The 12,745-nt window shown below is 35.6% G+C and overlaps 1 protein-coding gene across 1 annotated transcript in view; it reads right to left on the bottom strand.

Annotated features, from left to right (window-relative positions):
* The window catches only part of LOC128248740 (uncharacterized), a 42,470-nt gene that overhangs the window by 5,938 nt on the left and 23,787 nt on the right, over positions 1-12,745 (bottom strand). Inside the window, exons 2-5 of the mRNA XM_089357855.1 lie at positions 11,946-12,054; positions 10,317-10,498; positions 845-863; positions 619-649 (exon numbers count right to left, since the gene is read on the bottom strand). Coding sequence (XP_089213981.1) covers positions 619-649; positions 845-863; positions 10,317-10,498; positions 11,946-12,054 — 341 coding nt within the window. The remainder of the gene's footprint in view (positions 1-618; positions 650-844; positions 864-10,316; positions 10,499-11,945; positions 12,055-12,745) is intronic.

Genomic DNA, 12,745 nt, shown 5'->3' with positions numbered 1-12,745 from the left:
TGCAATTTTCTTAGTCCAATCGTTGCCCTGCATGGTAGGATCAACAGCAATGGTTATCCGAATATTCTAGGAAGCCAATTTCTTCCTATGCTCCAGACATTATTACCTGATGGTGAGTGTACCTTCCAAGATGACAATACTCCAACGCACACCTCTCATATGGTTAAGAATTGGTATGAAGAGCATAGTAGTGTGCTACAACACATGAAGTGTCCTCCACTATCTCCAGATCTTAATATTATTGAGCATTGTGGTGCATCTTGGAGCGAAAAGTGAGAAGTCGTTACAAACCACCATAGTATCTACAACAGCTGAGAGCAGGTTTTGCAGGAAGAATGGCTCAAATTTCCTTTCAATGAAGTCAGGAAGCTCTATGAATCAATTCCTAGACGCATTGATGTTCAGAAAGCTACAGGAAGACCATCTCCATATTAAATAAATATTCATTGGACTTAATACGTGTTCCAGTTATTTTGTCCAACCCCTATATATATATATATATATATATATATATATATATATATATATATATATATATATATATATATATATACATATATATGAAATTAGCATATATTTCCAAGAAAATAAAAAATTATTTGAAGAAAAACGACATACCATTTCTTCATATTGTCTGGTATCGTTGGCCCTAAAAGAGATAAAACCCAATGTATTACCAGTTTAACAGAGATCACGTAGCATGTTTCAAACGAATGAATTAATAGATATATAGATAAGAATAATTTTTACTACATAGAAATATGTCAGGGAATTTAAAAGATGGAAAGCTCCGATCATTATATTTCTTATCTTATTTAATGCAAATAACGTAGATGCTACTCACCATTTCTTAATCCATTTATCTGTAAAAAAATTTAAAAATATGATTTTAATTTATGTATTAGCAAGAGTATATGCATATATATATATATATATATATATATATATATATATATATGTGGGTGAAGGTGTGCAGTGCATAAATTAACAGAGCATAAATTAACAGAGGGAGAGAAAGAGATGACATTATGTAGTATTAATCAACTTTGGAAGAAAAATACAAAATATTTTTCGATAGTATAAATATGTGACTCTTTCGTTCTGCGTTCAGTCTCATTATATGGTGTCTTCGTCGAATGGTTTCTACTATAGTCTAGAGGCGACTAAAGCCTTGTGAGTGGACTTGACAGAGGGAAACTCAAAGATACCCGTCGTGTGTGTGTGTGTGTGTGTGTGTGTGTGTGTGTGTGTGTGTGTGTGTGTGTGTGTGTGTGTGTGTGTGTGTGTGTGTGTGTGTGTGTGTGTGTGTGTGTGTGTGTGTGTGTGTGTGTGTGTGTGTGTGTGTGTGTGTGTGTGTACGTCTCTGGAACTTAACGGTTTTGCGAAAGATCACGATGGAATAAGTACCAGTTTTTTTTTTTTTAAATCACTGGGATCGATTCTTTCGACTAAAGATTCTTCAAGGTCCTATCATGGCCCCAGTCTAATTATTGAAAAAAAGTGAAAGATCTAGTAGGGAAAAATATGTTCATAATACTGATTTGAGTAGGACTACGAATTTTCATTAAAGGATTTACTGAGTATCCTTGAATAATTCACTACAAGACGAACTTGAAGTTCGAATCAAACCAATATTCTTTTCTACTCTAGGCATAAGGACCGAAATTTTTGGGGAGGGTGCCAGTCCATTAGATCGACCCCAGTATGCAACTGGTACTTAATTTATCGACCCCAAAAGGATGAAGGCAAAGTGAACCTCGGTGGAATTTGAACTCAGAACGTAAAGACAGACGAAATACGGTTAAGCATTTCGCCCGTCGTGTTAACGTTCCTGCCAGCTCACCGCCTGAGAATCAAACCAATATTACATGAGCGTCTTATCCATGTGTGTGTGTGTGTGTGTGCGCGCGCGTGAGGAGAGTATACCAAAAAGCATATAAAATATAATGGAAGAAATTCAGTTTTAAGCAAGAAAATACAAGAAAAAAAAGATAACAATATAATTTTAAATGTAGCAGAGTAAAAAAAAAATGCGATTTGTTATCAAAACCGACAAATTATTGAAGAGATATGTAAATGCATTTATGCAGTTTGTGTGTGTGTGTATGTGTGTGTGTGTGTGTGTGTGTGTGTGTGTGTGTGTTTGTTTGCGTGTGTGTCTCTGTGTGTGTGTGTGTGTGCTCGTGTGTGTGTGTGCTTGTGTGTTTGTGTGTGCTTGTGTAAAGAAGCAATCAATAAGTGGTCAGTGAGTATATTTCTTTCAAACGTCTTAAGGGGCATTGTATATGAATCTACTTATAATGTAATTATTAATGAATTCGCTGAAACACACACACATTATATATACAAGTGTGTGTGTGTGTGTGTGTGTGTGAAACATGAGGCGGACCTTTTGTATAACTGAAATTAGTTGCTAGTAGTTGTCGCCCTTTACATGAACAAATTTTAAAATTTCAGATTTGACATGGTGAATTTCAAACTGTCAAAAACCATCCATCCCCTACCCAAAAATATTAAAGAAATGTTCACCTCATTTTCTCTTTATTAACAAGAAGTCATAAGAGGGTTCGTTTTCATAGGATTCTTCTTTTTTTTTTTGCTTTTTTTCTGCAACAATTTTGTTCGTGTATATGCGTTCAAAACTATTTTAATTATATCAAACATGAAAATTTGCCAATTTTCAATCATATGTCTCGATATGAAGCATTGATTTAAGATAATATTTTTTTAATGTCTGATTCGAACTGATATTATGTGAAATTTCTACTTCGGGTTTTTATATAAGTTTGAGGAAGAGTATGTGTATGAGTAACCCTTTCTACAAATTGTACCAAACCAACTTCATTTTAAACAGCGGCGGTGATACAAATTAATTAATACAGATCAATAACTAGACGTCTATAGAATCGAGAGTACTCGTGCCCAAATCTATGCTGTTCTGTTTCTATCGGAAAGACATTTTTTTATGCTTGGTTGATTTTATTCATTTACCAGATGAAAATATCTCACTTCCTCGTTTGTTGTGCCCCCTTGCGTTCAACTGTGTGTTTTCCTCAACGTCATAGGCTTTTTGGCCAATAAAAGAATTCGTTATCTTTAATCACGCGGTAAGGCAGAGTCGTTAGAACGTCGGATATAATATTTGCGGCGTTTGTTTCCTCTGTGAGGTGGGAGCTTCAAATTCAACTTTGGAAACGGCACTGGATTGAAAGAACCGTTGGAACATGTTAAGTTGCTTTGAATGTTCGTTCCGGATCTTTACGCTCTGAGCTGAAACAGTGCCATGATCATCTTTTTCTTTGCAGGGTTGACAAAGTACCATATACTTGGTCGGTGGTATCGATTAATTCATCAGAACTGCTTTCTTGTGCCTAAACTAAGAACAATTATAGGCGGCGAGTTGAAAGAATAGTTAAAGCGTAGAAATTTGGGTTATTACTTCCAACTCATTACGTCCTGAGTTCAAATCCCCACTTTCATCCAAAGAATCTGACAGGTACTGGGGGTGATAGTATCGACTTACACCCTCGCTTCCTAACAAAATAACAGGTGTCCTACTCATAAATTAAAAACCATTAACTGAGGGAGATTGACAGAATCGTTAAAGCATTCGGAAAAAACGCTCTCCATTATTTCTTCCGTTTCTGTTCATTCCGGCTAGAGTCAACGTTCCCTTTCATCCTTTCAGGGTCTATAAAGTAAGTACCAGAAATGTACTGTAATCGACTAGCATCTTCACCCAACTTTCAGGTCTCGCAGAAAGAATTATTATTGCAAACACAGCGACCTTACAGAATCAGATGTTCACAACTCCCTCAAATTGAAGGGCATCGTGAACATTGTATAATAATTCAGTTATTATAAATATTACAATTACAAACAGTATGATTAAAGTTATGATCATTTGTGAATTTATCACGAGCATTAGTGCGTCTTTCTATATTAGTTTATATTCTGTTGTAGATAGATTTTAAAATGTTCAAGCCCTCTACAGAATGTAAGCGAAATGTACGTGACTTGTTGTCCGAACTCATACCTCTTCAACCAAGAGACAGGATGTTTATTATTTTCTGAGTGAAAGCTATTGTTGATAAGAATTATAAAAATATAGCTCATACACTGACGTTAATGAATGTGAACCACTTATTTATTTAAGTGTTATTAGGACCAAGTACCAAAGCATTGGTCCTATTAAGACCAAGTATCAAAGCATTTGTCCTATTAGGACCAAGCATCAAAGCATTCGTCCTATTAGAACCAAGCATCAAAGCATTTGTCCTATTAGGACCGAGTATCAAATTATTTGTCCTATTATAACCAAGTATCAAAGCATTTGTCCTATTAGGACTAAGTATCAAAGTATTTATTCTATTAGAATGAAGTAACACAATTTCCCAATTATATAAATACAGCCACACTATTTTGGTATTTCTTTAAGAAATTAATCTAATTAATTCATTGAACAATTAAAAATCAGCAAGCTTTTTACTTAGATTAGTTTACTCTCTTTCAAACATTGTTGGTAAAGGTTTTCAATTACTATTTGAAGTGCCCCAGAAATTAGGGCATCTAAATAGGTAGCCCTTGAGTAATATTATCTTTAATTTTTGGCACAAGGCCAGCAATTTGGGGGAGGGGTTAAGTCGATTATATCGACCTCAGTGCTCCACTGGTACTTAATTTATCGACGCCGAAATGATGAAAGGCAAAGTTAACCTCAACGAAATTTGAACTCAGGACATGAGGACGGACGAAACGCCACTATGTATTTTGCCTGGGGTGCTAACGACTCTGCCAACTGCCTGCCCTATTCTTGATTAATATTATTAAAAAAATCAATGGTTTCTAATTTCAACACACATCCAGCAATTTTGTGCGATGTTGAGGTTAGTTGATACGATCCAATCGTATGGGTATTACTTTACTTCATCAACCCGAAAGAATGAAAGAAAAACTTTGATCCTCGGTGGGATCTGAACTTAAAATATAAAAACCCGGAAGAAATGTTACAATACATTTTTTCCGACAGTCTAACGATTCTGCCAACTTCAATCCACGCTTTTTAATTTAAGCGCTCAGCAATTTCAAGGGGAGGGGTTAAGTCGATAGTATCAACCCAAGTACTTGACTGGTACTTTATTTCTTCGATCCCAGGAGAATGAAATAAAACAAATGTAACGTCGGAAGTATTTGCCATAAGTGCGTAGAGAGCCGAAAGACATACGGAAAATCATATTCTTGATGTTGTGACAGTTCCCTGAATTCACGACCGAATTTTAATTATAATTATTTCATTTATTTTCCACAAGAACACATTTGTGCAAAATACGTTACAAGATCTATTCATAAGACCTATTATTATGGAAAAATAGATATACAAAAATTACCGATACTTCAAGGACATCAAATTTTTAAGGCTATTTTGGGAATTTTTAATTATACGAAATAATTACATAACTATCTAAAACATTTTCGAAACAAAATGTTTGATTTAATGTAGCTAAAAAGAAACATAAGAAAAGTCGATTCTAAGTTGAGTTCCACGACTTTGATCCTCTCCTACTCTTCATACTGGTGTCTGGTGCATCCAAAAGTGCCATTCCATATTTGGGTTGAAAGCAATAAAGTTTACATTCTCCGGGGCACAATCCCTCAGACATGCATAGCATTTTAAAGTGTTCTTCATCAAGGCCCTATCCTTTCAGGATGACTGTAGCTTTATCATAAAATAATATGAGCTTTGCTCCCGGATAACTGTAAACGGAAATACTCCGAATGTGAATGTGTCATACGGTTTTTCTTGGATTCCAAGTTTCTTTTTTTTTCCCACAGTATTTTATTTCTTTTCTGATTGTCCTTGACAACTTACAACTCTTCGCCTGTTTCCACTTAATTTCCATGATGTGAAAAGGCGATGGAGTGGTACTAGCAATGATGTAAATGATACTTCTGCTTCTTGGTCGTCAACTGTTATGCCTTATCTTTAAGTCCATTCTAGGAACGCGGTCGGAGTGATCCAGCGATCTCTTCCGCTAATGCTGGACTTGCGACCAGTGGTAACCTGAGAACTACAGCCTGTTGTTGTTACAGTCTTTGCTGCTATTCTCTATCGACTTCAACTCTGGTTGCTGGAAACTACATCATAGCACATACCAGCCAGTATTCAAATACTCTTTTAAAGGCAAATGAAAAAGAATCTGTAATCTACCAAGAAAATCTAATTTACCATATCTTCTCTCAGAACTCGACAGTAGTCTCAGATGGAGAAGCATTTGTCTTTGTGGAATACATCGTGTTTTTTTTTTTCATGCTAGTCAACTCTCTCTTAATAACATTAACAAAAACTGGCATTTTCTTCTTTAAAATTTTGGCTGATACTACTTACGTATGTTACGGTTCAAAGATTTGTGTTACCAAGTGTATTAGCCTGTGAAAATGTCACTTATTCACTTTGCTGTATATTTTTAAAAGTACAAAATTCTATGCAATCCTGTTTGTTTCTCTATTTTTCATCCGTTGAAAATTTAGGAAAGTATCCTACATTGGTTGCCATGCTCAAATGGGGGAGGGGGTAGTTTTCCGTGGTAAATTAAAGATTCTTTTCTCTCAAACGAGGAAAATAAATACAAGAAGCTAAATTTCTAATTTTCTGTACAGACGTTCTTCAAAGAAATAGAAATTATTTCCCCCACTAAAAGACTACAATTCTGAGATCAAATACATCTGGTTACAAAAGAAACAAACAACTGTAACATCAACAACAGAAATAATGATAATAATAATAATAATAATAATAATAATAATAATAATAATAATAATAATAATAATATTGTAATTACTACTACTACTACTACTACTACTACTACTACAGTGAAAAGAATTATTATTATTTCTGATTTAGGTACAAGACCAACAATTTTGCGGGGAGGGATTTGTTGATACCATCGAATCAATCAATTGACTAGCACTTTATTGATACCGCAAAAGCAAACTTGACTCCAGCTGCAATTGAATTCAGAGCTAAAGTGCCGGAAGAAATAGCCCAGATATTTTGTTCGACGCTTTAGCGATACTGTTAGCTCGCCTCATAATAAGAATTGTGATCGATTCCCTTCCTATATCCCATAAGAAAAGTGTCGCACTCAACGGTGTCTGCAATCACGTACTTTGTCAACTGTACACTGGCTCCAAACACATATGTGTGTGTTATTTAAGAGAGAGAGAGAGAGAGAGAGAGAGAGAGAGAGAGAGAGAAAGAGAGAGAGAGAGAAAGAGAGAGAGAGAGATAACAATGTTTCTTCTTAGGAACATGGAAGATAGATAATAAAATACAGACCTTGTTATTCTCGATCATTAAACGTAGACCTTAAAAATTCAGTTACAACCGAAAATTAACCAGAAGACATTTTTTTCAAGATAATACTGTACTAATTAACCTTATAATTAGATTTTCATCCAGCTAGCCGAAACGTTAGCACGCCGGGTGAAATGCCTATACGTATTTTGTCTGTCTTTACGTTCTGAGTTCAAATTCGGCTGAATTCCATTTTGCCTTTCATCTTTTCGGGGTCGATAAATTAAGTACAAGTTGCGAACTGGGGTCGATCTAAACGACTGACCAGTCGAGGACCTCTCCCACAAAATTTCGGGCCTTGCGCCAAGAGTAGGAAAAAAATATTCACCATTTTGCTTTAGCACAAAGCTTTAAAGTGATAACATTGAAGCATGGACGGGAAAATGAAACCTATCCAGCTTGCGATAGCTAGGAGATAATTTTTAGAACAACTTCCGTAAACCAAAATTTAAAGCATTAACTTTATTTGTTCACTATTGTTAAAATCTTAATATGACTTCCAGAATTATTTTCTGGTTTACCTTTTCTGGTTTACCTTTAAGAAAGGTAAACATGTTTTAATGTTAGTTTCTAATACAGGGGATGTGTGTCCATGCATTAGAATATTTCTAACTGAATATTATGCTGTATTATTTTATTTTCTGACCATAGCAGCAGTTCCTTTCACTTACGCATTTGATATCTTTGAAAGGTAAAATATTAACACTGTTTTATTTAATAATATAGGTATTATTAAATTAATTCAAACAGGAGTTAATCAATTATGTTAATAAATATGTTCTTTCCAACTTGGCACCTTGACCCAAATATTTGTTTTATCGACTACTACATTTTTATGTTGACACATTTTACCGAGAGACAATGTAATACAAAAAGTCTTTGACAAGCATAAAAAATACCTTATCCACCTATGCGTCAGTTATCATACGGGCTCTGCACAAATTTAGTCTACCAAATTTCTATCATATGTTTTGAAAACCAGAGAAACGCTTGCACACGTCTCTGGGAAAATAAGGCATTTGCCTAAATTTGATTCGTAACTATACGCGTAAGCAAAGGTCGTAGTCAAGCTGCCATGCTTGCAGCTCCATAATTTTAAATGCAAATCTTTTACTCGATAGCATTTGGTTTAATGCAAGTTACCTAAATGTAGAGAGTAGAAATGATACATAATAACTCCTTGTGTCTTGAATATTTTTATAAATAAGAACAACAGTGTGATGGCCTGTTTTGTGGAAAAGTAATTTTTAAACAAAACATCCATTTCTTCGTATCATTTCACGCTTCACTAAATTTATTCAGCAGCCAACCAGTCGAAAGGAGTTAATTACTAGGAAGTAATTCACGTCTCGCTTCTTCGAACGATAAGCATGTTTCATCATTTAAACAATTCTAAATTGTAAACAATCTAATTTCATTCAGTAGAGCGGGGTGCTAAATATTATATAAATACAGCACAGCTCCTTTAAGCTCAGAGTACACATCTGCCTTGGGGCCATGATAGCTGTGATAGTATAAATTATATAAGATTAGCAAGCAAGCGTGGGAGTACTTTACTTGGGGGTAAATGACACAGATAACAATCTTTCTTGTGATAATCCAGAACTTCTCACCTTCTTGCTCCTCTTTCCACGTTTGTTTTCTCGCGCCCTCTGCGCATGTGTGAGCACACACATACACAGAACTGTAGCATCTTTTCAACTCCATAATACGCATTTTACACCGAACCTTATAGGCATAGACACAGAGGAGAGACAGTGTAAATGGCACCGAGCAAAGGAATGAAGTGCCTCGAAATATCTCTGGCCTATAATTTAAAGAGGGAATCACAAGAGTGTTTTGCTCTGGAGTGCTAGGATCCCTTACTACGTCACTGCTAAACTTAATGGAATAATGAAAGGGTTTGCAAACACGCCACATATCAACGCTCAAGTATGACAACCTTATTTAATATGGTATCATTCTCTTCCCAGACAAACGCGAGCGCCGCGCACGCACGCATACAAAAAGACAAGCACACAAAACAACAGCAATTGCAAAAAAAGTGTAAAGGCAATGAACTACACAACTATCTGAAAGCATCATATCCGTATCGTGTCGCGTTGCATAACTGAGACACTTAATTGTCAAAGAAGGTCCACGGCATCTACTTAAATGAAGAGGTCACCATACCACAAAAGTAAACAATAAAACTGAACAATGTTAGGAAAGGCAACTGAGACTCATATATTCATCACACTTACTCGTGGCATCATTGAATTACATCAATGTACGATCGAGTACTATGAAAGAGATAAGAGTATTAAAAGTGATATATGTCTAAGTTACGTGGTTAAGGATGGGCTAGAATTGATTACAAACCCTTCTTTCTAAGACACAGAGACGTTAGTCTTGTCTCCTCTTTTGTGAGTTAAAAATCGTTCTGCAGTCACTGACTGGAGATTTGAAGGCCATTCATACTATAGACTTGTTCAAAAATCGCAAACAGCCATAAGTATGACAGAAAGACCGGTTTATGCTCATATGATGAGTGATACATAAATATAAGGCGCCAAGAATTATTAGAAGCCATGATGTTTGAAGAGCTAGACGACAATAGTTATCATGTATCACTGCTCAGTAAAACAATGAAACATTAAGCCTTTGTCATATTGCAGATTTCAAGGACAATGTGATATAAATCTAGCTAACCATTAGTTCCTCTATGATGAGCGATGTTATAATTTTACTGGGCATAAGCAACATAACGTTATATCGGCAGAAACATCATTATACTTAACAGGAAGAAGTATGTTATTTTTGTAGACTTATTGAGGTTCTTTGGTGCCTACTAACGGAAACATTTGACACACAAAGACACATACATATATATATATATGTGTGCATGTGTGTGTGCATGTGTGTGTGTGTGTGTGTGTGTGTGTGTGTGTGTGTGTGTGTGTGTGTACGCATGTAAGATTACCTGTGTCGTTGTTTCTCGGATTTGGGGATGGAATTATCACACTGTTATAAGTGCTGAGTGGGTCCTTGCTTCGCGCAGAATCCATAGAACGTCGAATGCATTTTCGTTTCTTCCAGAAGCTGGAAATAGCTGGTATTTTTCCGCGTCCAAGCTTAGTTTGATATTTATCATACCATTTATTGCTGGAACATTAACATTTGAAAATAATAAACAAAAATTCATATTTAATTAAACAAAATATCAACCATGTTACATTAAAGGTTTCACAACTTCAAATATATGATCACACACACACACACAGACACACACACACAAATATAATGATACATACACTGACGCTAAAACATACACACACAACTAAACTGACTTTTGTCTTCTCTGATGATATGATACTTGAAAGAATATGACCAATTTGTAAACGTAACATTAAACCAAATAAACCTACTGCCCCTTTAATAACAATTTATCTGACTGGACTTCTTGGATCGTAGACACATACATACACACACACATACACGCACACACACAAACACACACACAAACACACACACAAACACACACACAAACACACACACTTACATATATACATATAATATATATATATATATATAGACACACACACACACACACACACACACACACACACACACACACACATATATATATATATATATATATATATATGTATGTATATATATTGCTGCATTACATACAAGCACATATATATCAGGTCATCCCATAAGTTCCCAGATGTTACAGATAGGAAAATAGCCAAAGTAAATCCAAGAGCTTACAGAAGATATAGTTATCAATAGTAATGGTTAAAATATTAACGCAAGGCCAGCAATTTCAAGGCGGGGAGTTAAGTCGATTATATTGACCCTACTGTTCAACTGGCACTTACTTTATCGACCCTGAAAGATGAAAGGCAAAATCAACCTTGGTGGAATTTGAACTCAATGTGTAAGGACGGGCGAAATGCCGCTAAGCATCTTGCGCGGCGTGCCAACGATTCTGCCAGCACATCGCCTTAAGTATTGAAAAAATATTTACTGCAGTAAATACCAGTTTTGGCATTACGCCGAACTACTGTAATTAATAGTGGGTCGGAATTTTGATACAAGACCAGCATTTGTTTAGCTGATAATATCGATATCAGTATTTGTCTGGTATTTTAATTTTATCGATCCAGAAGTTTGAAAGGCAAAGTTCTCCTCGACAGACTTTGAAGTCAGAACATAAAGAAATACTGCTAGGCCTTTTGCTCGATGCCCTAACCATTCTGTCAGCCCGCCGTTTTTATCTATTTTAATAATAGCTTCTAACCTACCATACATTTTCAGCGTAGATGGTACTGCTAATATAATCACCCACAGAACCTGCCTAATATTTTTTTGTCACCTAAATGGCCGACAGAAAAAAATTGACCTTGGTGAGATGATTTGAACTCTAGCAATAAGATGAGGCCTGCTAAAATTTAAAATGCATTTTGTTCAATGTGCTACCGATTTTGCCTTATCGATTTCTGAATTTAAAACGCCAACTGCGATCTAAGCGAGACTAGAATTCACTGACGTATTATGAAGAAAGTTTCTTCGATAATATATCGACAATATGATATAAACTTACCAGGTAATACCGACAACGATAATTATCGTAAGTATTATAAACATTAGAACAGCCATAGCTGAAGACACGGCAAGTTTTATCGTCAACGAAGCTTCGGCACTCACTAAATCTGTAAAGAGAAAAATAAATCATTGCATAAATTACAAGAATATATACAATTTTGCGTTCTGGAGCTGAACGTAGAAATTTGGGTAAATTTAAGAATACAGTGAAGAAAATATACACTTAAAGATATTTTAGATTATCTGCACAGTATTAATTCTCACACCTCCGTCTGCCGATGAGAAACAGGATGCATTGCAATGGTTTCTTGTTTCATCTCCCTTGATGAATGAGTTTTTTTTAGCCGTTGTTGTTGCTTTTGTTTTGTTGTGTGGTTTTTAATTATGTATTAGCAACAGAAGGACAGTCACCATAGAATATTTAGCACCTCCAAGATTTGTGCAGGGTAGAAATTTTCAGAGAAGACATGACATTATAAGACATTGCGATACTTGCAATAGTGCCGCCTACTCCAAGAAATAGGTGGAGGTCTTAAGCTAGATAATGGCCTAAGTCAACCATCCCAAAATAGGAATCGGATATGAGCAACAAGCAAACACAGAGTTTCGTTTCTCTTACGCAGAACTTCCTTTGCAAAATGGTTTTGGTCGACCCAGGGCTATAGTAAAAGTCTAGAACCCCGAGTCGACCAAAGGTGCTGTGCAATGGAGACGAACACGAAACGAAGCTGTTGTTCAATTCAGAAAACAAAGAGCTGAAATCAGTCAAGTCAGTCGTTGGGGTGAGATTTTTTATTA

Source organism: Octopus bimaculoides, chromosome 9 (genome assembly GCF_046866305.1).
Source record: "Octopus bimaculoides isolate indiv1 chromosome 9, ASM4686630v1, whole genome shotgun sequence".
NCBI classification, from domain to species: domain Eukaryota; kingdom Metazoa; phylum Mollusca; class Cephalopoda; order Octopoda; family Octopodidae; genus Octopus; species Octopus bimaculoides.
Note: the sequence above shows the minus strand (reverse complement) of the source record. Positions and strands in the feature narration are given on the sequence as shown.